Source organism: Sturnira hondurensis, unplaced genomic scaffold, assembly GCF_014824575.4.
Source record: "Sturnira hondurensis isolate 20B ecotype Veracruz unplaced genomic scaffold, ASM1482457v3 Scaffold0021490, whole genome shotgun sequence".
NCBI lineage: Eukaryota > Metazoa > Chordata > Mammalia > Chiroptera > Phyllostomidae > Sturnira > Sturnira hondurensis.
The window spans coordinates 1,483,210-1,510,256 of record NW_028094121.1 but is presented as its reverse complement, the minus strand read 5'-3'; the positions used below and the strand labels follow the sequence as shown (position 1 = coordinate 1,510,256).

Below are 27,047 nucleotides of genomic sequence, written 5' to 3'. Positions count from 1 at the left end.
TTGTATATAGTGTAGGGTAAAAGTCCTTAACTTTATTCTTGAACATGGGATATCCAGTTTTCCCAACACTATATGATTTAAAAAATAACAGTTTTAGTGAGATATAATTCACATTCCATAAAAATTATACTTTTAAGTTTATGACTCAGTGAGTTTTAGAGTTGTACAAAAACTATTTTATCCAGCTGTAGGATATTTTAATCACTCTTCCAAAAAGAAACCCACATCTACCAGCAGCCAATCCATTTCTCCCTTCTTCCCAGTGCCTGGAAACTAATTTATTTTCTGCCTTTATGCTTTTGGTGCCATATCTAAGAAACTATTGACTAATCTGAGATTTACTCCTATGTTTTCTTCTAAGAGTTTTATAGATTTAGCTCTTAAACTGAGGTCTATTGTCTAGTTGTAACTTAACTTTTATACACAGTGTGAATGTAGGGTCCAACTTCATTCTACACATGTGGATAACCAGTTTTCCCACCATCAGTTGCTGACAACCCCGCCGACTCCCCTTGGCACTGTTGTTGAAAATCAGTCAGGCATAACTGTACGGGTTTACTTCTAGACTCTCAAACCGAATCCACTTATCTGGAAGTCTGTATTTCTGTCAGTACCACATATCTTAAGTGCCATGGCTTTGCAGTAAAAGTTTTGAAACTGGAAAACCTGACTCTTTAGTAGTGTGCTGAATTTTGTCAAAGTTCATATGACCTTCTTCCTTATCTTGATATGGTAAATCCCATTTATGACTTTTCTAAAGTTTAATCTTCTTTTCAACCCCAGAAAAACATACTTTGCCATGATAGATTGTTTTAGCATGTTGAATTCTAATTCCTAATATTTTATTAGGATTTTTATAACAATGTTCATACATGACTCTGTGTGTATGCATTTAAATCAAATTTAGATATAAAAGTTTTACCTGCCTCATAAAAAGTATTTGGATATTTTCCTACTTTTCCAATAGTCCAGAGCTGCACCGTCTAGGTACAATGGCCACCAGCCATAGAGGCTTTTAAGTTTTAAATTACAATTAAATAAAATTAAAAATTCAGTTCTTTAGTTGCAGTAGCCACATTTCAAATGCCCAACGGCCATATGTGGCTCGTGACTGCCATACGGGACAACACAGATACAAAATGTGTCCATCAACACAAAAAGTTCTGTTGGTGTCACTGACCTATGACAACTAAAGTAGCATTGGAATTATCTGATCGCTAAGTTTTTGTAGTATTTCCTTGTAAAATAAGTATGTGGTGCTTTTTTATAGGTACAGTTCTTTGAATTCATTAAAACATTGTAATGCTACTGGATCAATTTGGAAAGATGGAATTTTCCCATTTCTTTTAGCCTTTCAAATTTATTTAGAGCTATTTCCTCTTGGTCATTTCTACTTTTGTGTATCTGTGCTTATTCCTTTTTTATTAGGCTAACTAGTGTTTGTGTATTTTGTTAATTTTTTCCCCAATGGATTGGTGTTGTGACTTATTGCTTTTCTATTTTCTACTTCATTAATTTGTTTTTATCTTTATTTTTCTTCTTCTTTTGTCTTTTCTTTGTATTGTGATTCTTTTCCTAGCTTTTTGACTTGGGAATTAAAATCTTTAAATTTTTATCCTTTCATTTTTATTGATTTCAAATATTTATGGCTACACATTTTCTTCCAACCACTGCTTTGACTGTATCTCAAAATTTGGACACACGATTTTTATTATCATTATGTTTTAGGAATTTTACAATTTTGATTTATATTCACCTTTTTTGAGCAAGAGTTGTTTAAAGAGTTCTAAATTTCAAATAGAAAGGGTATTTGGCAGGGTATAAAACTTGGTATGTATACACACACACACAATCTACCTTATTCATTAGTCTTCAAATACCTTTCCTTTTTGCCCTCTTAGACTGTCTTACCTAAAGAGAGATGTGTTCAATCTCCTACTAGTGTGTCTGTCTTTGTACCTACCATAATTTCTATTTTGTGAGACAGATGATTTGTAATTTGATACTGAAGTATTTTTAACTATTATACTTGTACTGTGAATTATGAAATCTCTAACCATTATAAAGTTGCTTCTCTGTCTTGTTTAATACATCTTGGTCTGAATTCTACCTTGTCTAATACCAGAATTATAACCTCTGCTACTGTTCACTTGAATTTCCTTGGTGTACCCTTGATATAATTTTACTTTAAGCTTTTCTGATTCACTTTCCTTTAGGTATGTCTTCTACTTGTAGTATTAAGTTGGGCTTGACTTTGAGCACTAATCTAAAAATTATTTTAAGAGTTGAGTTAAAAGCAATTACATTTATTCATATAAATTACACATTTGGTCTCAATTCTGTTTTATTTCCTGTGTTTTCTGTAATTAGTTTATTTCTTTCACTGTGTGGTCTTTTGTTGATCTTTTTGTTCCTTTGGTATTTAGGAAGTTTTGTTTTAGTGGTTACCTTTATATTAACATATTCTATGATTTCCTTAATTCTTTTTCCTCAAGTGTGCTTCTACTATTTGGTTTATCAGTTTTAAGTGATATTCTCTGATACCATCTAAAGTTATTACAGAGGAAAAGAGGTTTCCTTTCCGGTTCCTGTGTTTCGCCTGGCAGGCTCCTGCAGCACTCCCGTCTTCTCTGCGGCCCACTTCCCGCAGTGCCCGGAACAAGCAGTAACCAGTAGCCAGCAGCAGCAGCACCTCTCTCCCTCACCTGAAGTGGGCTTGGAGCAGAGTTTCTCCAGAGAGACACCTCTCTGTAACAGTTTTCCCACACACCCTAAGGGCAAATTTCCAGCAAGTTCCACTGCTATGGCACCAGTGAATATGTGAACATGTAATTGAAATTTGTGATATTCTTGGTTATGTTTAGACACAAGTTGTGGGTGGTTTGATTTACTCTCCTTTTTGATCTGTATATTTCTGAAGAATTTATGGTAAACTTTTGATTTAGGTGGTCACCATTATCTCTGGGACCTTATATTTTTAATAGCCTCTCAAGGTACTTCTAAACAGTGATTCATAAAGTAGGTTGAGAATAATTCAGTACCATGCAGCTATAAAAAGGATTGACGAAAACCTCCATACTAGTAAGAAGTCATTTAGGACATATAATTAATGAGAAAAGTATGTATAGTATGCTGTAGTTTCTATAAGGTAGAGGATACATATCTATATATGTACATACTGATACACACACAGATATATTTGTTTATATTTAAAAAAATGGAGCATAAACTATAAAAGTAAAAGAAAGTGGTTACCTAGGACAAAGGAAAGGAACAGGATGAAGGGGATTTCTCTGAAAATGCTTGGTTTTACAGATTTCACTTTAAAAACAATGTACATTATGTATGTATCTATAAAGAAAATTTTTTTAAAGCAATCTTTAAAAATCAAAAGTAAAATGAAACAAGTGAATCTAAGTTTATATCAAGTTAGTAGCACTACCACCCAGAGAGAAACTAATTCAAATGACCTTATAACATTATCAGACATCCCCTGAGGTGAAGCAAAATATTGTAAATAATTCAAACACTGTTTAGTTGTCATAATGGTAGTAGTGTTGACAGTTATCCTGAGACTGTTGTATGTGTATTGTAGGATAAAGCAAATGAATTAATTTTAGTGACATGGAAAACTAGAGTTTTGCTGTGGTACAAAGGAGATACAGATTTAAACATCTAAGATGAAATCAGTAAAAACACCACTGTCCTGCATTTTAGTACAAAGTATCACTATAAACTAATGACTTTTTATCTTAATAAAAAAAAAGATGTTCCTACCTCTCTACACTAAAAAGATCAAAAAAGAACGACCAACTCAATAGCACTGAGCACTCTAGTGCTCAGATTATGGTATCTAAACACTAAAAAGAGCCTAGGGCAGCTAAAAGAAATAGCTGATTCCTTATTTGAGCCAAAAAATGTGTAAGATGAGCAAAAAGCATTTTGAAATTTCAAAAATCCAAGAAAGCTATCAAATAATTAAGAGCCAGGAGACAACTTGATGAGGCTCTTAGGAGGCCAAAGATGGGACAATTCAATAAACAATTAGTGAAAGGAAGTGAAAAACATCAAATATGTATGAATCCTTGAGTTTTGATACTAAACAACAACAACAAAACCCTTCTTAAATATTTTTTGGAGGATATCAGGAAAGCAATTATTTTGAAAACTGGTAAAGAAAGAAAAGAATCAAGCATTAATCCATCCTTCTTACATGAACTGTGCCTAAGAATAATGAAATAGTTGATGAAAGTTTATTTTAATAGGCATATTCCACTTAATTTACATGGATGAAATGATAAGATTAAAATTCCCCATTTTACAAGCATAATACATTGATGAATCTAAATCAGAGGTCAGCAAACTATAGCCAGCAGGCTGCCCACACCACCCATTTTGAAAATAAAGTGTTACTGGAACATAGCTTTGTCCGTTTGTTCATGTATTATCCATGGCTGCTTTCCCATTGCAAAGATAGAGTTGAGTAGCTACAATAGAGAACCTATGGCCCATAAGCCTGCAAGATTTACCATCTGACCTGTTAAGAAAATCTGTCAGTCCCTGACTGCTACATTATAAAAATGAGAGAAAATCATACTACATGTACTTCCTATAGAAGTAAACACGACAGCCTATGAAATATTCTCAGGAAAAAACTGATCCTAAACATGATCAAGTCTCTAGATCTAGCTAACAATTTCCAGGAAAGAGGATAGAAGAACACGTTAAATGATACTATGAGGTATAATCAGCAAAATGACTTAGGTTTTCAGCAAATAAATTACAAGAAAAAATTAAAAGAGGAGAACTCAAAGATTAAAAGACTCTTAAGGGACATATCAACCAACTGCAATATGTGTATTTTATCTGGATCCTGATTCAAAGAAATTGTAATAGAGAGAGAGAGAGAGAGAGAGAGAGAAAGAGAGAGAGAAGAGGGAAAATTTAAACACTGAATAAAAATTTGTTGATATTAAAAATTATCATTAGTTTATTTACATCTGATGCTATTACAGTTGTATTTAAAACTGCTGCCTATGGGAAATACATACTAAATATTTAATGAACAAATGATACTGTATTTGGGCAACTGGGCACAAGAGGGCAGGGAATGTGTAAAGATATAGATAAAACAAGACTGACTGTGTGTTAATTATCAAGGATAAAGGATACATGGACACTCACAGCGCTATTAATACCTTTGTATATGTTTGAAATTTTACATTACAAATAATTTTTAATGGGGGAAAATGCTAAATAACAACCTGGAGAATGCTTTCAAACAATACATGTTTTCTGATGCTCAATTAATCTAGCACAGCCTCCCGGTGGGAACACAGTCCACACCACATAGCCCATCTCTCTATCCTCCATGGAGACTCACTGCAATAATGATTCATAATAACTGAAGAGATAGGCTATATCTCTCAGGCATACTAAGACAAAAAAAAAGGCCAATCTGATCTTGATGAGAAAATCTGGTAGGGTTATTAGTTTAAGTAAAATAATGCATTTTACTGAATAATTAATTGAGTGTGAGAAAATTCCTAGGACCAAGTGAGCATTTAGGGTAAAGGAGATAAGGGAAGCTTGAAATAGTCATCCTTCCTACTAAGAGATTTTCCCCTTACTTCTTGTTATTATTGTAGGATTTCATAAAAGCTCTATGGTTTTTGAGGCAGATTAAATGGCATGACCTCCTTCCACTCTATCAGGGTAAATGGGAACTTACAAAGAAGGAAGAAGAGTGTGTTTTTTCTTTTTGTTAGAAAAAGGGGCATTTGAGAGATGCTTGAATATTATAACTAATGTAGAAATGGAGATGTTCAGATTTTATAGCTCATTTTATTTTGGGTGGGCTTTTTTGTGGGGGAGGAATCATATGAAAAAGAAGAGGTAGGCAGAAAACCCTAGGCTTTCCTATAATGGGATGTACAATTTTGGGAAGATAGTTCATTGGTTACGGTGGGCTGGACTTAGTTACTCACCCAGAGGGGGCTGCAGCATACCCCCATTCTTTTCACAGTTCCCAATAGGCTGGATTTCAGCTGAGTCAACCAGCCGCCAGAAATCATTCTTGTTGTCACTACCGTCAAGGCGAAGGCGGAGGCGGGCACCTGTCAGTCCAACTACTGTGGCGATACAGGTGGATGTGGTGTTCCTGGGGTCCTGTGCCTCCAGTTTCATGCTGATCTTGAACTCGTTGCTTGGAGGTGTGTAGGACTGAGGAGAACAAGCCATGGGGATTAGGCAGACTAAGGCAAATGGCATATTCAGTAAGGATGTTAAGAGATGAAACCTGAGAATGTATGCTTTGGACTCAAAGTGGTTACAGCTGAGTCAGGGACAAAACACTGAATTATTTCCTAATACTTAGGAAGAGTTACATGGAAAAGAAACACTGGAAGTAGGATGAAGGGGAAAAATTACTTTCCAGTGAAGCATCAAATACTGACTCACACCAGTAAGAAAAGGACAACAGTGCCTCAAAAAGTCCTTACTTAAATGCCTTCTCATTCTGTCTTCTCCAATTCCCTAATCCTCTAGGTATTCACAATGCTTTCTTTACAGAAATCATCCTATATACCTATCATATCCTAAGTGTCTCTTCATGAAGCATCTTAGTATATTACTTTGTATGTCTAGCATACAGACAATCTATTGAGGGTCAATTTTTTTCTTGTTTTGACATTAACTTAATGCATCAAATTCATACCTTTAAAAACAGTTTTAAGTTCTAATTGATATATAATATGCACTTTGGTAAATCTTGGCATATGTATTCATCCATGATGCCATTTTATACATAGCTTTGAAACCATCACCACAATCTAGAAGATGAACATATGCAAGTTCTCTCATGTCTCTTTATAATCCTTCTGTCTAGCCCTTCCAAGACCACTGTTAGTGAGCAATCATTGATCTACTTTCTATCACTGTAGTTTGGTTTGCATTTTCTAGTCTTAAATAGAACAACAGAGAATATACATGTTTGTTTTGATCTAGCTTCTTTCACTCAGCATAACTATGCTGATATTCACCCATATTATTAAATGTATCAAAAATTAATTTTTTTCAGCCCTGGCTGGTGTAGCTCAGTGGATTGAGCGCAGGCCTGCGAACCAGAGGATCGCAGTTCGATTCCCAGTCAGGGCACATGCCTGGGTTGCAGGCCAGTTCCCGGTTCCCAGCAGGGGACACATGGGAGGCAACCATACATTGATATTTCTCTCTCTCTCTCCTTCCCTTCCCCTCTAAGATAAATAAATAAAATCTTTAAAAAAATTAATTTTTTAAAAGAATTTTGAAGAGCAGTTTTAGGTTGACAACAAAACTGAGAGGAAGATACAGAGTTTCTCAAGGACACCTTGCCCCCACGTATGCATCATCCCTCCTTTTATCAGTGTCCCCTGCCACAGTGTTACATTTGTTATATTGATGAACCTACATTGGTACATCAAAATTCTTTAAAATCCACAGTTTACACTAGGGTTCTTTCTTGGTGTTGTACATTGCATTTGGACAAATGTGTAATAACACATACTAACCATTAGAGTATCATACGAAAGTTTCACCCACCTAAAAATACTCTGTAGTCTGTCTATTCATCCCTCCCCAAGTCAACCACTTGCCACTAGTGATCATTTCACTGTCTCCATAATTTGCCTTTTCCAGAATGTCATATGAAGGGGGACCCAAAAACACCCCAGAATTTCTTTATAAAAGATTGTGTATTTACATGTTTAAACTTCAGTCACCTTCAAAGTCCTCCCTACTTGATGTGATACACCTATTGAGATGTTTTTTCCACTGCTCAGCACAGTTTTTGAACTCATCAATTTTGATGCCTTTCAGTTCTTCTGCTACTTTTTGTCTCGCCTCTTCCACATTGGCAAAATGTTTCCTTTGAGGACTTTTTTTCACTCGAGGAAACAAAGAAGTTGCTTGGGGTGAGATGGGGTGAATACGGAGGGTGGAATATGGTGGTCATGCCATTTTTGGTCAAGAAGTGCTGAATACTCAGTGTAGTGTGGGCAGGCACACTCATAAATAACCATCATGAAATGGGCAAACATGTTGAGTCTTCAAAAAAATATAATGACGCCAAACACAGCCCCTCACAACACCACCAGCTGGTACACTGACACAGATGGGTTCCTAGAACACTCACCTAGAGGGGAAAGCCTGTACTCATCACCTGCCAGAAGATAACTATGGGTTTTTTTCTGCGACCCCCCCCTTGTATAGTTTAAATCATACAGTATAGAGACTTTTCAAATTGGCTTCTTTCCTTCATAATATGCATTTAAGTTTCCTCTATGTCTTTTTATGGCTTGATAGTTCATTTCTCTTTAGGGCTGAATAATAATCCTTCCTCTGGCTATACCATAGTTTATTTATTCATTCACCTAATGAAGGACATCTTGGTTGCTTCCAAGTTTTAGTAATTATGAACAAAGCTGCAATAAACATCCATGTTCAGGTTTTTGTGTGGGCATAAGTTTTCAGTTCCTTTGGGTAAACATTAAGGAATATGATTGCTATATCATATGGTAAGAATATATTTAGTTTTGTAAGAAATGACCAACTTGGCCCTGGCTTTTTGTGGCTCAGTGGATTGAGTGCTGGCCTGTGAACCAAAAGGCCACTGGTTGGGTTGCCAGTCAGGGCACATGCCTGGGTTGTGGGCCAGGTCCCCAGTAGGGGGCACACGAGAGGCAACCACATATTGATGTTTCTTCCCCTTGTTTTCTCCCTCCTTTCCCCTCTCTCTAAAAATAAATAAATAAAATCCTTTAAAAAATAAGGAAAATCATTAACTTATCTTACAAAATAGCTGTACCCTTTTGCATTCCCACAATGAGTGAGAATTACTATTTCTCTGTATCCTTGCTAGCATTTGGAGTCAATGTTCTGGATTTTCACCATTCTAATAGGTGTGTAGTGGTATTTAACTTGTATTTGGAACATTTTTTCATATGCTTTTTTGTCATCTGCATATCTTTGTGTGTGTGTGTGTGTGTGTGTAAAGTATCTAAGATCTTTGGCCCATTTTTAAATTAAGTTCTTGGTTTTCTTATTTTTGAGTTTTTCAGTGTTCTTTGTATATTTTGTATAAAAGTCCTTTAGCAGATGTCTTTTCTACATATTTTCTCCTAGTCTGTAGCTTGTCTTCTCATTCACTTGATAGTGTCTTTTGCTGAGCAGAAGCTTTTAATTTTAATGAAGTCCAGCTTATCCACTATTTCTTTCATGGATCATGCCTTTGTGTTGGATCTAAAGAGTCACCACTTCAGCAAAGCTCATCTTGTTTTTCTCTTATCTTATAGTAGCCCATTTTGAATTATTTTTGTGAAGAGAATAGGGTATGTGTCTAGAGTCTTTTTTGGCTGTGGCTGTCCAGTTGTTTTACCACCATTTGTTAAAAAGACTACCTTGTTCCACTGTATTGCCTTCGCTCCTCTGTCAGAGATCAGTTGACTATATTTATGTGGGACTATTCTGGGGCTCTCTATTCTGCTTCACTGGTCATCCATCTATTCTCTCACTGATGCCACACTGTCTTGATTACTGTAGCTACACAGCAAGTCTTGCATTTGGATAGTATCAGTCTTCAAACTTTGTTTTCCTTCAATATTGTGTTGGCTATTCCGGATCTTTTGCCTCTCCATATAAATTAGAATCAATTTGTCAATAGCCACAGAATAACTTGCTGAAATTCTGATTAAGCTTGCGATGAATCTATAGACCAAGTTGGGAAGAACTGACATTTTTACAATACCGACATTTGTTACAAAAAACAAATTTTTTCCTTTTCTTGGTTATGGACTATCTCTCCAATTTTAAATTCCTCTTTGGTTTTGTTCATCAGAGTTACGTAGTTTTCCTCAGATAAATTTTATACATATTTTGTTAGATTTATACCTAAGTATTTCATTTTGGAGGTAGTTTTTAATTTCAAATTCCACTTTTTAATTGGTAATATATAGAAAAAACAATAGACTCTGGTATATTAACCTTATATCTGGCAACCTTGCTATAATTGCTTATTAGTTCTAGAATTTTTTTGTAGATTCTTTTAGATTTTCTACATAGACAATCATGTCATGAGCAAATAGAGATGTATTTCTTCCTTCCTGGTCTATGTACCTTTTATTTTATTTTCTCGTTTTATTGCATTAGCTAGGACTTCCAATACGATGCTGAAAAGGAGTGGTGAGAGAAACATCCTTGCTTTCTTTCTGATGTTCGTGGTAAAGCTTCCAGCTTCTCATCAAAGTGTGATGTTGGCTATAGCGTTTTTGATAGATATTAATATTCAGCATACCTATTATGACATTCATCCACATTGTTGAATGCTTCAATAATCCACTTCTTTTGATTCCTGAGTAGTATATCATGTTGATGAACATTTGGTGTTTCCAGTTTTTCACTATTACAAATAAATCTTTTATGAACATACATATATAAATCTTTGTATCCCCTCCCCCCAAACCCCATACCCCCTAGCCTTCTCTCCCCATTCTCCCCTCAGCCCAATCCCTAAAAGTCATTAATCTGTAGTGTATATCAGTACTTCATTCATTTCCTTTGCTGAATAACATTCCATTATGTGGATATACTAATTTTGCTTATCCATTTACCAGTTAATGGACATTTGGGTTGTTTCCTCTTTTTGGTTATTATGTCTAATGATGGTGGGAACATCTGTGTATAAGTTTCTGTGTGCTTGTTTCCACTTCTCTCTCTTAGGTGCATGCCTAAACATGAGATCGCTGGGTCATGTGGTAATTTTCTTTTGAGTAAATTTCAAACTGTTTTCTAAAGTGCCTACAGCATTTTACAATCTCACCAGCTCTATATGAGGGTTCCAATTTCTCCACATCCTCAGCAACATTTGTAATTGCCTGCTTTTTTGATTTCAGCTATCCTAGTAGATGTGAAGTAATATCTCATTGCAGTTGATTTGCATTTCCCTAAGGACTAATGATTCTAAACATCTTTTATGTGCTTGTTGGCTGTAAGTATATATATGGGGAAATATGTAATACTCTAATTCTTTGCCTATTTAAATCTTAGGTTATTTGCGGTAAGAGTTCTTCCTATCTTCTGGACACAAGTTTTTTTTTTAATTAGATACATGATTTCTAAGTATTTTCTCCTAATATGTGGGTTGCCTTTTCACTTTCTTTTTCTCATTTTTTAAAAAATTATTTTATTGTTGCTCAAGTACAGTTGTCTGCATTAAACCCCACCACTGCCCCCACAACCCCAGACATCCCCCACCTCCCTCACTTGTTTCCACCCCCCTCTTGATTTTTGTTCATGTGTCCTTTATAGTTGTTCCTGAAAACCCTTCACCCCTTCCCCCCTTTATCCCCTCCCACCTCCCCTCTGGTTACTGTCAGACTGTTCTTAATTTCAATGTCTCTGGTTATATTTTGCTTGCTTTTTTCTTGTTGATCAGGTTCCAGTTAAAGGTGAGATCATACGGTATTTGTCCCTTATTGCCTGGCATATTTCACTTAGCATAATGCTCTCCAGTTCCATCCATGCTGTTGCGAAGGGTAGGAGCTCCCTCTTTCTGCTGTGTAGTATTCCACTGTGTAAATGTACCATCGCTTTTTGATCCATTTATTTACTGATGGGCACTTAGGTTACATCCAGCACTTGGCTATTGTAAATTGTGCTGCTATGAACATTGGGGTGCATAGTTTCCTTTGGATTGGTGTTTCAGGGTTCTTAGGATAGAACCCCAGCAGTGAAATTGCAGAGTCAAAAGGCAGTTCCATTTTTAGTTTTCTGAGGAAATTCCATACTGTTTTCCACCATGGCTGTACCAGTCTGTATTCCCATTCACTTTCTTGATAGTGTCTTTGGAAATATAAAAGCTTTTAATTTTGTCTATCTAGTTTTTCCTCTGTTGTTTGTGGTTTTGGTGCCATATCTAGGAGACCATTGCCTAATCTGAGATGTACTCCTCTGTTTTCTTCTAAGAGGTTCATAGTTTTAGCTTTTACATTTAGGTCTATCATGCACTTGGAGTTAATTTTTGTATATGGTGTGGAGATGGGACCCAACTTTATTCTTCTGTATGTGGATATCCAGTTGTCCCCAGATTAGTTGTTAAAAATCCCACTGAACTACCTTGGCATCTTTGTCCAGAATCAATGAGCTTAAGTGTATGGATTTATCTCTGGGCCCTCAAATCTAATCCGCTAGTCTACATGTCTATCTTTATGTCAGTACCACAATGTCTTGAGTATTATAGCTTTGTTCTAAATTTTGAAATCAAGAAATGTGAATCCTCTACCTTTACTCTCTTTTTTTTTCAAGATTGTTTAGGCTATTTTGGGTCCCTTGTATTTCCATATGAATTTTAGAGTCAATTTGTCAATTCCTGCAAAACAGGCATCTGGGACTTTGACAGAAATCATGTCAAATCAATAGATCATTTTGGAGTACTGCTGTCAGCTATGTGATGTGCCAACATTTTCTCCAAGTTTGTGGCTTACATTGTCATTCTTTTATCAATGTCTTTTGAAGAACAGAAGTTCTTAATTTTGAAAAAGTTTACTTTATGAATTTTTAATAGATCATGCTTTTACTAAGCTGTTTTCTGAAGTTTTCTTTATATAAGTTTTGCATATTTGTTAATTCATTCATAAATATTAATTTTTGCTGCTATGTAAGTGGGAATTTCTCTTCTATTATAACTTTATTGAGTTATTTTTTACCACTGAGTAAAACACTGGCTTTAGTACTGAGGTATAAATACTTTTTACAAGTTTAGGGTGTAATTACTAGTTACTAGTTAATTTAATGATTTTTATTTTTGCTCAGTAATATGTTAAAGTTTTTCTGCCAAAGTATTTTTCAAAGTAATTGAACTATTTTACATTTTCATCAGTAGTTCATGATAATATTATGCTCCATAACCTTGCCATGATTAAATGCAGACAGTCTTCCCATATATTTTTCTTTGGTTTTTGTTCTAGTCTTTCAGTCTGGATCCCTTTTCTTTCTTTTATTTGGCCTGGTCACATTGGTAGTACAATGATGAATAGCTGTGGCAAGAGCAGACATTCTTGTCTTGTTTCTGACCTTAAGGAAAAAGCATTTAATGTGACGTTATCTGTAGATTTTTTTCATAGGTGCTCTTTGCAGTTTAGGATTTAGAAAATTACCTTCTTGTCTGCTGTGAGGTATTATTATTATCATTAGCCATGGACACTGGATTTTGTCCAATGTTTTTTCTGCATTGGAAATGCAGATAATCTATTTAGATTATCATATTTTTCCTTCATTAGTGTGTTCATGTGGTGAATGAATTACACTGGTCAATTTTTGAATGTTAAATCAATCTTGCTTGCATTCTTAAAATTAAACCCTGCTTGTTTGTGAATTTTTTAAATATATTGTTAGGTTCAATTTCCTTAAAAATTTTTTAGAATTTTTATATTTATTTTCACGTGGGATGTCATTTTGTAGTTTTCTACCAATGTGTCTGCCTGGTTTTGGTATCAGAATAATGCTTGCTTCCTACAATGAAAGGGGAGGTATTCTCTTCTCTTAAATTTTTGAAAGAGTCTGCAGAATTTGCATTATTTTTTCCTTAAATGTTTGTAACAATTCACTGGTGGAGTCATCTAGGTCTGGAATTAAATTTCTAAAATTAGATTTCTGTGGCAGAAATAGAGCTACTCACATTTCCTATCTTCTTAAGTGAGCTTGGTAAATTTTGTCGTTCGTCAAATTATCCATTTCATCTTAGTGGTCAAAGTCAGGGGTATAAATTTGTTCATAATATTGCTTTAAATCTCTTTAATATCTATAGAATTAACAGTGATGTTACCTCCTTTAGTTCTGATGTCAGTAATTTATATTTTCTCTCTTCTTATTCTTGATCATTCTAACCAGAGGTTTATGTCAAAGCAAAATACCAGCTTTTGGTTTCAATGATTTTTACTTTTCTGTTTTTTATGGGATTGATTTATGCTCTATTTCCTTTTCTAAGCTACTCTGGGGTTACCTTGTCCTTTTTTCCTAGTTTTTTAAAGTAGAAGTTGAGGTCAAAGTTTCACTAAGTGAAACTTTTCTTCTTTTCTAATGTAAGTGTTTAGAGCTATATATTTCCCTCTAAAAATTGCTTTGGAAGCATACCACAGATTCTTAAATGCTCTGCTTTCATTTTCATTTAGTTGAAGATATTTAGGAATGTGATACTGGGTTCCAAATGTTTGGAGATCTTCAAGGTAGCTTTTTGCTATTGATTTTTAATTTATTCCAATGTATCAGAGAACATACTTTGTATTATTTAAAGCCTTTTAAATTTATCAAGCCTTATTTTATGGTCCAGAATATGGTCTAACCTGGTAAATGTTGTGTGTACAACTGAAAAGAATGCATATTCTACTGTAATTAAAGAGTATCAATGAGGTCAAGTCAGTTGATACTGTTAAGTGTACTACATACTTGTTTATTTTATGTCTATTTGTTCTTTAGTCATAGAGTATTTAAAGTCTGGCTATAAATTTTAGGTTTATTTATGTCTCATCATTTTTTGCTTCATCTAAGGCAGGGGTGTCAAACTTCTTTTTACTGGGGACCACATCAGCCTTGTGGTTGCCTTCAAAGGACTGAATGTAATTTTAGGACTGTATAAGTGTAACTACTTCTTAGCTGCCACTGGGTAGAAACAAGGTGCCAGTCCAGATAAAACAAGGTGGAGGGCTGGATTCTGGCTGTGGGCCTTGTGTTTGCCACCTGTGATCTGAGGAATCTGATCCCTTAGCATAAAATACCTTCTCTTTCCCTGGCAATATTCTTTGATCTGAAATGTACTTTCATATTAATACAGACAATGTCAGTATGGTATATGACTCTCCATTCTTTTACTTGGAACTGGTTTGATCATTTTGAGTTTTGCTTTATGATTTGCTAGGCAGGCCCAGAACAGTACTCACATTAAGGCTAATTATTTACCACTACTGAGCAAGAGTTTCCTGAGTATTTGACCCAATACCACATGAATTGAGATTTTCCAGTCTAGTTGGTGGGATCAGGCAGTATTCCCAGCCCACTGTGAGTGCCAGACTCTATTCCATTTAAACCTTTCAGATGGTTTTTCCCTTGGGTTTGGGTAGTTCCTTCACATGCATACACTGAACAATTATACTGTACTTTGCTGAATACTTGGAAGGGAGAACTCTGCTGTTTTCTTTTTGTGCAGCTCTCTCCTCTGTGTCACTGTGTCCTGCAAATTCTAGCCACCTTGGTTTCCTTAGTCTCTCAGATCCATATCCTCAAATTAGGGAGTGTGACGGGCTCAACCTTGGTTTCCCTTCTCTGGGCCATGTCTCAACACTCTCTTAAGGCACTAAGCCGGGAAGTCATAAGGGGCTCAGCTTATTTGTTATCCATCTCTCAGAGTGCACTCACTGTGCTTGGTTGCTTGATTTTCAGTAATTTAAAAACCACTGTTTAATATAGTTTGTCTTTTTTATTTTTTAGGTGGGAATATGAATTTAGTCCCTACTATTTAGAATGAGCAGAAGTCCTGAATTTTTTCTTTATTTAGAGCATAGACAAAATTCAAACTCAAATATGTTGACAATTTGAGAAAATAACCCCTGAATACTAAAGGAAGAAGAATGTACATAACTTCCTAATGTTTGGCTGTTTAGCAGCAGTACACATCTTTGTTTATTAGCCTTACTATGTACTGATATAGTCAACATCATCTATGCATTTTGTGAGGCATTTAATCCTAAGTGGGAAGCTCTGAATGACCTCTGATGAACTCCTAGAATACTCCCTTGCTCCACAGGACTCAGTGCCAGTATTTTTATGGAAAGAGATGACTGTGGCAGGGGTGTTGAGTACAGAGAAACAAACACTGCTCTACTTTCAAGAACTAAGGGCTATAACAATGTATCACATCTGTCTAATCTAAGAGCTATAGTAAAAATTATTGTTTTCAGAAATACAGAATATCTTCAAGGAGGTAAAGAAGGAAAAGGTGTTATTTGGAATGAAGTTGAGGAGAATGTATGCTGTCAAAACTCATAGTGAGTCTTGAGTTGCATTTTTCCCTAGAATTTCGTTACAGGGCCTTCAAGTGAGAAACCCAACAGTTCCAACCTCATGTTTTGCTTTGCTTGTCTAAGGACCAGAAAAAGCCTATCTGCCTCCAACCTACTAAGGATGTTGAGAATCAATTACCTGCTTGAAGCAATGGACAGGCGCTGGGACTGAACATGTTTCTTTTAGGTATTTGTCCCAGGTAAAATGACCTGTAAAGGAAACAGAAATCTCTATCACAGTCAATTTCTTTAAAAATGCTTTCAGGATGTAAACTACTCTAAATATTTGGCTATTTTCAGACTGGTTTGGAGTGTAATAAAACTTACCTTTCCCTGTTTGGGCTCAAAGGAATATTAGGGTGAGGAACCAAGGTGACCTGAGTGGATCATTTTAGATCCATGTTTTTAAACCATGGTCTAAAGATGACCTGAGGTGTTGTTCATGTTAGTTACTAAAGTGACCCCAAATGCCAAAGGAATATATACCACTGTCTCAAAGAAGTGCCCAAGAAGCTTGTGGAAAACAGAACAGGTAGAAAATGGATGAGGAGATTCCTTTTGAACAATCTGACTCCTGGAGAGGTCCCTTATTGCCACAGAGATGGCATTTAACACACAATATGGTTGTATCCCTTTTCAGCTCAAATATATATAATCTGGAAACATTAGGTAAGAGGATTTGAGAGCAGAAAAAGCCAGAATTAGTGAAATTATACATGAATCCTCAGTTTAGAAACTGGCTTTCTCTCCTCCACCTCTACCCTCCTCCCATCCCTGCCTATGCTGCATGGCTCTCAGGTGCAAAATGACAAAGGTCTGGTAATTTAGAGAAAAGTAGGTCCTACGTAGCATTTCTGACGATGGTATCTAAGAATCAATTGAGGGGGGTGGGTGTCCACAGAGTCTTTTAGCCTGCTGAAGTGGTCTTAGGGCCTCTTAAAGTTTAAGGAACACTGCATCAGGGGAACAATCTTTAAAGTGACACTATCCTGGGACCAGGGAAAACATTTTAAGGGACGGGCTGTTGAATACATATTTTATTGGATCACAAAAGATTACCAAGTTCTTTATTAAAAGTTAGACCAGTTACCAATCTCCCCCTCATACCCACCTAGAGGAGCCCCCATGACGGAGCAGGGAAGATCCCAGAGATGCTCACAAGCTAAAACACTGTAGCAAACCAGCATTTCTTGAAGTTTCCTCTGCAGTGGAGCAGCACAGAGCCACTTTGGGCCATGCAAAAAGCACTAGATGCTGGGAATAAAAATGAGTTACTGAATGATGAAATCTAAATAACTTCAAAGATGATGCCAAGACTATATATTCTACTGACTTTATAACTTTTGTTTTAAAACTGGTCCCTTTCCCACCACCATTTACCAAGCCAAATAGATTTGGCTAGAAATCTCAGTCTCTAAGCCATTTCATGAACTGGTCAATGATTAATCATCATGAAGAGACAGTTGGTCCATAGGGTAAATGAGATGGATATTTCCTGGAGTCAAGATTTAAAGAGCTTATCAGAATTTAATAAAGTTTGTTCTTAGCTGAGATGGCCCTAACACAAGGACTGAATAGATTTAATCACTATTGGCTGTTAGAAAAAGAAAGCATGCCCTGGCTGGTGTAGCTCAGTGGACTGAGTGCAGGCCTGTGAACCAAATGGTCACTGGTTCAACTCCCAGTTGGGGTTGTGGGCCAGGTCCTCCAGCAGGGAGTGCATAAGAGGCAGCCACACATGATGTTTTTCTCCCTCTCTACCCCTCTCTAAAAAATTATATAAATAAAATCTTTTTAAAAAAGAGAATGGAAACATTACAAATTATTCCATAAATAAAGATTCAGTTGAATAATACGTCTTGGAAATATGACTAGTGTAAATAAGAAAACTAAATTTTAAACTTTATTTAATCTTAAGTAATTTACATTTAAATACATACATATGTCTAACAGCTACTATACTAGGCAATGCAGGTCTAGAGGTTTGGTCGGTGCTGGGTAATTGCTTGTATTAGCTTGAGTTCTGACTTAAAGCACCCAAGAGACTTTGGTTTGAAGAACTATGGTAGCATCAGGGGTACCAAAATAATAAGGATATTAATTTCAGATCAGTTATGGTAATCAATCCCTGTTATACAGGCAAGAAACCTCACATCTGCCACCATTTAGGGAACACCCTATCATCAACTGAATGAAAAGGAATCTTTTCATTAAAAGCAGTTCACCCACTGTGAGGGCTGTCTGGCTTGAACCATACATAGTTTAGCATTTTTCTTATATCTGACTTTTAGGCTACCTACGGCTTAGTCCCATATTGTCAAGACAATTACAAAATAAGTTAATTTGTAAGAATATGCGGGCACCTACTGTGATGTCCACAATGGAAACAAATATGTCTACCACATCTCCAAGCACTAAAATAGCCACAACAGAAATAGGACAGGCAGCAAAGTATAAATATATCAGGGGTGGCAAACTCTCTGTAAAGGACCAGACAGTAAAAATTTTCTGCTTTGTGAGCCATACAGTCTCTGTCACAAACTCAACTTTGTAATGTAGTGTGAAAATAGCCACAGACAATATGTAAATTAATGAGCATGACTGTGTTCCACTAAAACTTTACAAAAATAAGCAGCAGGCTAGATCTGACCAGCTTGCCAATCCTTAGCTATTATCCTTGATTCCCAAATGTTGCCTATCATCAGAATCTCCTGAATAATTTTCTTATTTCTTTAAGCAGAGTTCTGGGCCCCATCTTAAGAAGATCTCATTCAGTAGGCTCTGAGTGTGGTCTGAGAATCTGTATTTTCAAAGGCTCGCCCTGGCTGGTGTGGCTCAGTGGACTGAGTGCTGAAAGGTTGCAAACCGAAAGGTTGCTGGTTCAATTCCCAGTCAGGGCACATAGGCTGTGGGTCAGGTCTCCAGTTGAGGTGTATGAGAGGCAACCAATCAATGTATCTCTCACATATTGATGTTTCTCTCCCTCTATCTCCCTCCCTTCACCTTTCTCTAAAAACAAACAAATAAATAAATAAATAAACAAAATCTTAAATGGCTCATTAGGTAATTATGGTTAACACTTGCATCTATAAATTACTACTATAGTTGAAAGAATATGATATTGAGAGCAAGAATATGTCAGTTAAAGTCTTGTTTCTACAAATAACTATCTTGGATAAATTACTTAATCCTTCCAAGTATCAGTTGATTCATCTAAAGATGGAGAAAATACATATTGCACAAGACTACATACACTCATTCATTCAATGAATATTGATTAAACTTCCAAGTGCAAAAACACTGTGTTAACTGTTAAGGGAACAAGATAGACATAGTTCCTAAGTTCATGGAGCTTATAGTCTAAACATAAGCAGAGCTATATGAATAATACACAAATAATGTGGTATAATTACAGTAAATTTATGTTAATGAGATAGTACAGGTTGCCATGTGAATGCAGAACAGGGAAAACTAATTCATGCTTGGGGTCAAAAATTATTGTGAAGATTAACACTAACTAATATAACATTTTAAAGTTTACAGAGTGGCTTCAATTATTCATTCAACTTATGTTTCAGTATCCTCTATGTGCCAAATTCTAAGTGTTAGAATAAGACAGAAGGTACCTGCCCTCATGGAATTCATATTCTGGTGTATGATGAGACACAATTAACACATAAACAAATAAATAAGGTAGTAAGTGAGAAAAGCTTGAAGGAAATAAAATATGAGGTGTGATGCATAGAGGCTGAGAACTATCTTAGATGGCAAAGTTATGGACAGATGTCCTACAAAGAAAGTATCTGAGCTGCAACCTTATGGATGGGAAAAAGCCAGACATCTCATTTATATTACTGAATAATACTAATGAAAATGTTTTATAAACTGTAATGCACACAACAAAATTATATTTATTATTATAAAACAAGATCCCCCCAAAACATAAAGCACAAGAGATCAACCTAGTTGAATGCATGAATCCCTTTCTCCAATAGTCATTCATTCAATAATTATTTATTGAGCACCTACTATATGCCAAGCCTGGTTCTAGGCACTGGTGATAGATATATAGCAAAGAATAAAACAACCAAACTCTTTGCCCACATAAAGCTCATGTTATAAGGGGAAGAGAGGCAATAAATAAACAAATATATATCATTTGGTCCAGAGGGCAACAAAGACCGAGGATAATAATTATACAATTTCTGGCCCCTTTCAAGTAAAGAAATAATAAAGCAAAGTAAGAGGAAAGAGAATGCCAACACTCTGTGTTCTAATTGAGGCAGGATGGTCAAGAAGGAATCTTGATGAGGTGATATGAAAATTAAGACCTGAAAGGTTCCTCCAGCATCTACTCCAATACTTCCAATGATGAGAAACTCATTATTTGCTATTGTTTAGCGGTACAAAAGCACAGACTTTACCCTTACAGTCAGCCAAAGTCTATTTTCTTTTAACCTCTACCCACTGACGCTAGACATACATCTAATCTTTCTACACATGTCCTAAATCTCTCAAATGCTCCTAACTCCACACAGTTACGTCAGGCATCTCCACGCACGCTGGCCACTGTTGTGGCCACATTCCTCTACAAGAACTGCACTTCATTCCACCTAAAGTGTGCAACCCAAATTTCTAAAAACAATAGAGACACTCATAGTCTTTAGACCATAAATTCTACTCCAAGATTACTGTCTGAAAAGTATTCCATTGTTTATATGTACCATAATTTACATAACAACAGTATCTGTTAAATAATATTGGCCATTTAATTGTTTTCTAATTTTTGACGAGTATCTAGTGTTGGTGCACATATCTTTTACCACTTTTAAGATGAACTCCTTAGGGTTAATTCCCAACAGTGATATCAATGGACAAAACATAACATTTTATATTTTGATACAATATAATGCTTGCCAATAGTACTTAAAACTATGTTCCTTGCCACAACTGTCTTAACCATTCCTATAATTCTGATAAATCTTAGTGAAAAAAGACAAAATGCTCTTATGCTGTTACTTGTAATTCTTCGATTACTAATAAAGTTGAAGATCTTTTTAGGCTTATAGTCAATTTGTATTTTATTTTTTCCATTTTTCACTGAGTTAGTCTTCTGCTTACTCAGATTCTAAGAGTTCTTTGTATATTAAAGGTATTAGTCCTCTGTCATATATGTTGAAGACATTTGTGTCAGTGTCATAGGATTTGCCCTTAAATTTCTCAGCCCCTGTTAAAAAATAGTTTCTGGTTTTTATATCCTCTTTCCTCACTTCAGAATTATAAAATATTCACCCATATTTACTTCTAGAATTTCTCAGGTTTCATTTTTTCACATCTAAATGTTTGATCTATTTGTAATTTATTTTGTGAGACAAATGAGGCCAACGTAGAGCTTTCCCTTTCATCTTTACTCAATAAATGTGCTTCAACATCACTTACTGACTAAATCACCTTGCCCACTGATTTAAAATGCCACCTTGATCATATGCTGATTTCTTATATACACTTGGATCTATTTCCAGACTCCACATTCTGTTCTTCTCACTAGTCAGTCTATTCCAGCACCAGGAATACTTTGTTTCTTATAATTTCATAACTAATTTAAATATCTGATAGAGCAAGTCCTTTTAATAAGTCATACCCTCAACCTTATGCTTTCTTGGCACTTTCAAATGATTAATAAGTTGTGGCACATTCAGCATGAATAAAAGCCAGTTATTTTAAAATGTCCAAAGCTAAGTTTTTAATATACACAGTGTCCATAGGGCTTTTAGATCAATAGCTTGATATTTGATAATGGATCATCTAAAAATAAAACACCAAATTTAAAAAAAGGATTTCTGACTTTACCTGTCTTCCCAGAACAAATCCATCCATTTCCCTCTCTCCTATAACATGTTAGCACCTTTATTTTCATGTTCACCACATTATATCATCATAATTATTTATGTAAGGATGGGGCTATCTTTTATTAATTTTTAAAAAATCATCACTGTTTAACACAGTGTCTGAAACTTAAAACAGGCTAAATGAAAGTTTAGTGAATGAAGGGAAGCAAGCAATAGTCCTACTCTTTTCTGGACTAGTAAATTCACTTCTAAAATATTAAGTTTAGTTCTGGGAGCTATAGTTTGAGAGGGATAGAACAAACCAAAACCTAAATGATGACCTAAATGATAAAGGAACACAAAACCATGTCACCCAAGAGCCAGCTGAAGGAACAATAAACATTTAGCATGAATAAGGAATCAAAGTTTTCATCCATCTAACAAATATTTATAGTGTGTGGGTGCTGAAGATACAATCATAATGAAAATACTATTTTTGCTCTCACGGAGCTTCTGTCCAGTGAGGGACAGAGCCCAAACAGTCAACTACTATAAACTGTGATAAATGCTATGCTTGGAGTCAAGTGTGCTATATAGGAGCACCTAGAGGGATTGTGAAAGGATTCCCACAGGAAGTAATGTGGGAATCAAAGAGAAAATTGTTTTCTTTTCCAGAAAGAAAAAAAAGCATGTATAAAGGCCCAGAAGTGAGGAAAAGCAGTTCTAAAAACTGAATCTTTTGGTATGGCTACTGGGTGAAGTTTAAAGAAACAGTTTAGAAGAGAGGCTGTAGAGAAAAGCAGTATTTGGGTATCAGACAGCCTCATACACCACATTAAAAAGAGGAAGCGCTGAAGGGTTGGGGAGAGTTATTCTGTCTGCAGTGTGCAGATGGCCCGGAGGAGGGTAAGGCTGGAGGCAGGAAGACTAGTTAGGAAGCTGTTCTAACACCTAGGTGTGAGACTATGCTGGTCTGAGCCAGAGGAGGGTAAGGCTGGAGGCAGGAAGACTAGTTAGGAAGCTGTTCTAACACCTAGGTGTGAGACTATGCTGGTCTGAGCCGGGAAAGTAGAGTGGTGGTGAGAAGGCAGTCCCCAAAGCTGCCTCCTAATTAATTAGAGGCCAGTGTGTGAAAAACTAGGTAAAACCACTCAATGCAGCCCTAAAAGTTATAAGTACGACTAACAGAATTTACAAAGAAACATATATTGACCCAATAATTATCTGTCTAAATATAATATTAGTTGCCTGGGGAAGAAGTTCCCAGTGACTATGAGGAGTTCAATACAAGATAATTCGTAAGCAATTCAAAATACCAGATTTTAAAAAATGCTGGGCCAAATTAGATTATTTTAAGGCCTCTTCAAATTCTGAGATCCTAAAAGTCTATTGAATTTTATTTCAGTTTGATATTTGGGGCTGCTCTTTATGCCTGATGGGCAAAAGGAAAGATGTAGAATTAATTTATCAGAGGATATACCTAGCCATACTACCCCTACTCCCACAAGGAGAAATACACTTTCAAAGTTTTATATCAGTTTATACACTTTATGTTCAACTGAGAATCTACTTTTCACAATTCCCTGTCAACAAAATATATTGTTTATAATATACCTTATGTTGTCACTGAACCATAATTGTTATCATCATAAGCAGCCCAAACCACAGCTATCGCCGAGTGCCTTCCGTGTGCCTGCACCATACCATTGTATGTTCAGTATCTCCCACGTTCATCATAACCTGAAAAGTAGGTTTTGTTCCCATTTTAAAGATAAGGAATTGGGCTCAAAAAGATTAAGTAATTTTCCTGAAGTAACAAAACTGGGAAGTGGGGAATAGGAATTTGAACTAAGGCCTGTCTGATACTTAGTCCTGTTTTTCTAACACCTTAGAATGCTTGAGGAAAGTTTTAAAGAATAATAAAAAGTGACTATCATTTATCGTTTATCAAGTGCCAGGCCCTTTACCTGCATTATTTCATTTCATTCATTTCTTCAGCTCACATTCACAGAATGCTTCACTTCAAAGAATGTCACAAAATTTGACTTAAAGTCTGAGGATATTCGCTGAACAGGATGAAAATAACAATCCTCCAAAGGTGAAAAGTATTTGAGTTTTTAAGATGTTTTCACATCCATTAGATCATGCAATCTTCTTAACAACCCTGTTAAGTAGGCAGAATGGATTATTATCCCTGTGTGCTAAGTCAGAAAACTAAGGATCAGAATCACCAAGTCACTAAGTGGTAGAGTTGGTTTCCAAAGAACCTAGAAGTTCTGGCTCCTAGTCTAGTCTAGTATTCTACTACCTTACATTATTTTCTTTGTCAGTGGGCAATGAAGGCAATATGTTGCTGAAAAAATAGGCAGAGGAAGCAAATAGGCAATGATAATAACAGAGCTAACCACATGAAGTCGTAGTAACAAAAGATGTAAAAATACTCAAACAAAAATTTATAAATGCATCAGACTATCAATATTCATGTACCATGTAGAAAAGTTTTAAAGAACCCTAAGAAGTTGCCCTGGCTGGTGGAGTTCAGTGCATTGAATGCGGGCCTTCGAACCACATGATCAAGGTTCGATTCCCGTCAGGGCACATGCCTGGGTTGCAGGCCAGTTCCCAGCAGGGGACTCACATGAGGCAACCATACATTGATAGTTCTCTCCTTCTCTCCTTTCCTTCCCTTCCCCTCTAAAGACAAATAAATAAAATCTTTTAAAAAAAAGAACCCTAAGAAGTTAAGAATGATTTTTATATAGGGACCCTGAAAGCTCATCAAGAAATACCAATATTAGTTTTACTTCTCAAAGTACCATGCAGGGACGAAAACCAAATGCAGTATTAGTCTGACTGTTGTTATTTGATACTTTAATATTTTAGTGTTTATTTAGTTAAACAATTTAGAAAATCTTTAGGTTTAATTTCAGTTCAATATCTCTCAAATAAAAAAACATTTACTTTGGGAGAATCCCACCAAATCCTGAATTATGGATGGTGGGGGCTGGCTTTAATTCTGGATTTAATAAATTGAGAAGTTATTTCCAGTTTGGTTCAGTTTCCATCCTCTCTGTACTCTATGTAATTAAATTCCCCCCCTCCCTTTTTCTTAGCTTGGCCTGTGGCCCCCTGATAAGGAGAATCTGACAGAGCAACCGAGATGAACTACAGGGGCTCATCAGGCAGACAAGAGCACGGGATTCACTAGTCTATGAGACAGACACATGGAATTCTTTTCCTAGTTATATCAAATTCCTGGCTTAGTAATTCCCCTTATTTAACAGAAATACAAGAAAAATATCTTACCTAGCTCCAGGATGTCAGTAGCTTCTATTAAAGAGAAATGTCACAGCATAAGTCATTATGACAAACATACCGAAATGACAGAAAGGTGAAAATCTGGGGAAAACAAGGGCTTAAGAATTTGTCTAGTCTAATTCTCTCATTTTAAAAGACATTAAGTTCAGTAGTAATAGTTGTGGAAGTACACCCCAATTCTGCCTAACTCCTAAGCCTAAACTCTTAAAAATTATAAGTCCAGAGAAGCTATGCAATTGTGCCTAAAGCAATGAAGCTAATTTGGGATTATCTATACATAGAATCTAAATTTCCTGACTTCCAGTTCAAAAGAAAGCATATTTCTTTTTACAGATACCTCTATTTACTTTTGTTTTAACTGATGAATCCAATGATTCCTTTGTACAAAGTTTTTATGGTAAGAGATGTCAAATAAAAGTCTTCCATGCTAAGTAGTTTTTTTCTTACCTTGATGTTGGGCTGCAAACTCAAACAGATGACCATATTTGTGTTTTCTAACATCATTCCAGTCTGTTTCTGTGGGGAATAGGAAATCAGTCATGTGAAAAGAAAATAAAAAAGATTCAATACTTCTCTAACTTAACAATATGTATTACTAGTTTCCGATAATCTGCTTCTGAGACTCTATTCTAAGGAAATAATCCAAACTACAGGGGGAAAAAAGGTTTACTTTAAAAGTTTCAGTAGTGTTTATAAGTAACAAAAAGGGTGTAGGGGCCCTGGCTGGTGTGGCTTAGAACTGAAGGCAGGCCTGTGAACCAAAGGATAGCTAGTTCGATTCCCAGTCAGGGCACATGCCTTGGTTTCAGGCCAAGTCCCCAGTAGGGGATGTGTGAGAGGCAACCACACATTGATGTTTCTCTCCCTCTCTTTCTCCCTCCCTCCCCCTCTGTCTAAAAATAAATAAATAAAATCTTTTTTAAAAAAGGGCGGGGCGGGGGACACACCTAAATGTGCAAAAGAGAAGACTGATTAAGTTACTTGCAATACATTCACTTGACAGTATTTTGTAGCTGTTTTACAAAGACTAAACAACAAAAATAAGAAAATGTTTAAGTTATAATGTATCTGGTAAAATATGGGATCAAAAATTATATTCATGGAGTAATAACAATTATGTAAAAACCAAACAAACAAAACACTCGTGTTATGTGCTAAATTGTGTCCCCACCTCAAACTCATGTTGAAATCCTCATTCCCTAGTGTCTTAAAATGTGACTATTTGGAGAGAGGGTCTTTAAGCAGGTAATTAACTTAAAATGAGGTCATTAGGGTGGGCCATAATCTAATATGACTGGTATCTACCTAAGAAGAGGAAATTTGGACACAGGCACAGAGATGACATGAAGACACAGGGAGAAGACAGGTGTCTCTCTGCAAGTCAAGGAGAGAGGACTCAAAAAAAAAAACCCCCAACAAATCCAACACCTTGATCTTGGACTTCTGGCTTCTAGAACTTCAAGAAAATAAGTCTGTGTTTAAATCACCTGTTCACAGCCTTTGTTGTGGTGGCCTTGGTAAACTACGACAAGCCTAAAAAATTATCATTAGGAAAAAGACAGCCCTAGGCAGTGTAGCTCAGTGGACTGAGTGCCTGCCTGTGAATCAAAGGGTCACAGGTTCAATTCCCAGTCTAGGGCACATGTCTGGGATGCAGGCCAGGTCCCCAGCAGGGGATGTGTGAGAGGCAACCACACATTGATGTTTCTCTCCTTTTCTTTCTCCCTCCCTTTCCCTCTCTAAAATAAATAAATATTTAAAAAGATTTAAAAAACACAGAAGTAAACAGCAAATATAAACAACAAATTATCTCTGG

General features: G+C 36.0%; 1 protein-coding gene across 10 annotated transcripts in view; it reads right to left on the bottom strand.

The window, feature by feature from the left end:
* Positions 1–27,047, bottom strand: part of SCMH1 (Scm polycomb group protein homolog 1) — a 137,205-nt gene that overhangs the window by 67,594 nt on the left and 42,564 nt on the right. For 5 of the 10 annotated variants that reach the window (XM_037032488.1, XM_037032489.1, XM_037032480.1 and 2 more), the window contains 4 exons: positions 25,679–25,747; positions 25,220–25,243; positions 16,225–16,295; positions 5,988–6,222 (listed from right to left, as the gene is read on the bottom strand). In XM_037032488.1, coding sequence (XP_036888383.1) covers positions 5,988–6,222; positions 16,225–16,295; positions 25,220–25,243; positions 25,679–25,747 — 399 coding nt within the window. Of the gene's footprint in view, positions 1–5,987; positions 6,223–10,327; positions 10,395–16,224; positions 16,296–17,196; positions 17,340–23,880; positions 24,078–25,219; positions 25,244–25,678; positions 25,748–27,047 lie in introns of those variants that run through there. The other 5 variants (XM_037032483.1, XM_037032484.1, XM_037032485.1 and 2 more) reach the window with 5 other exon arrangements.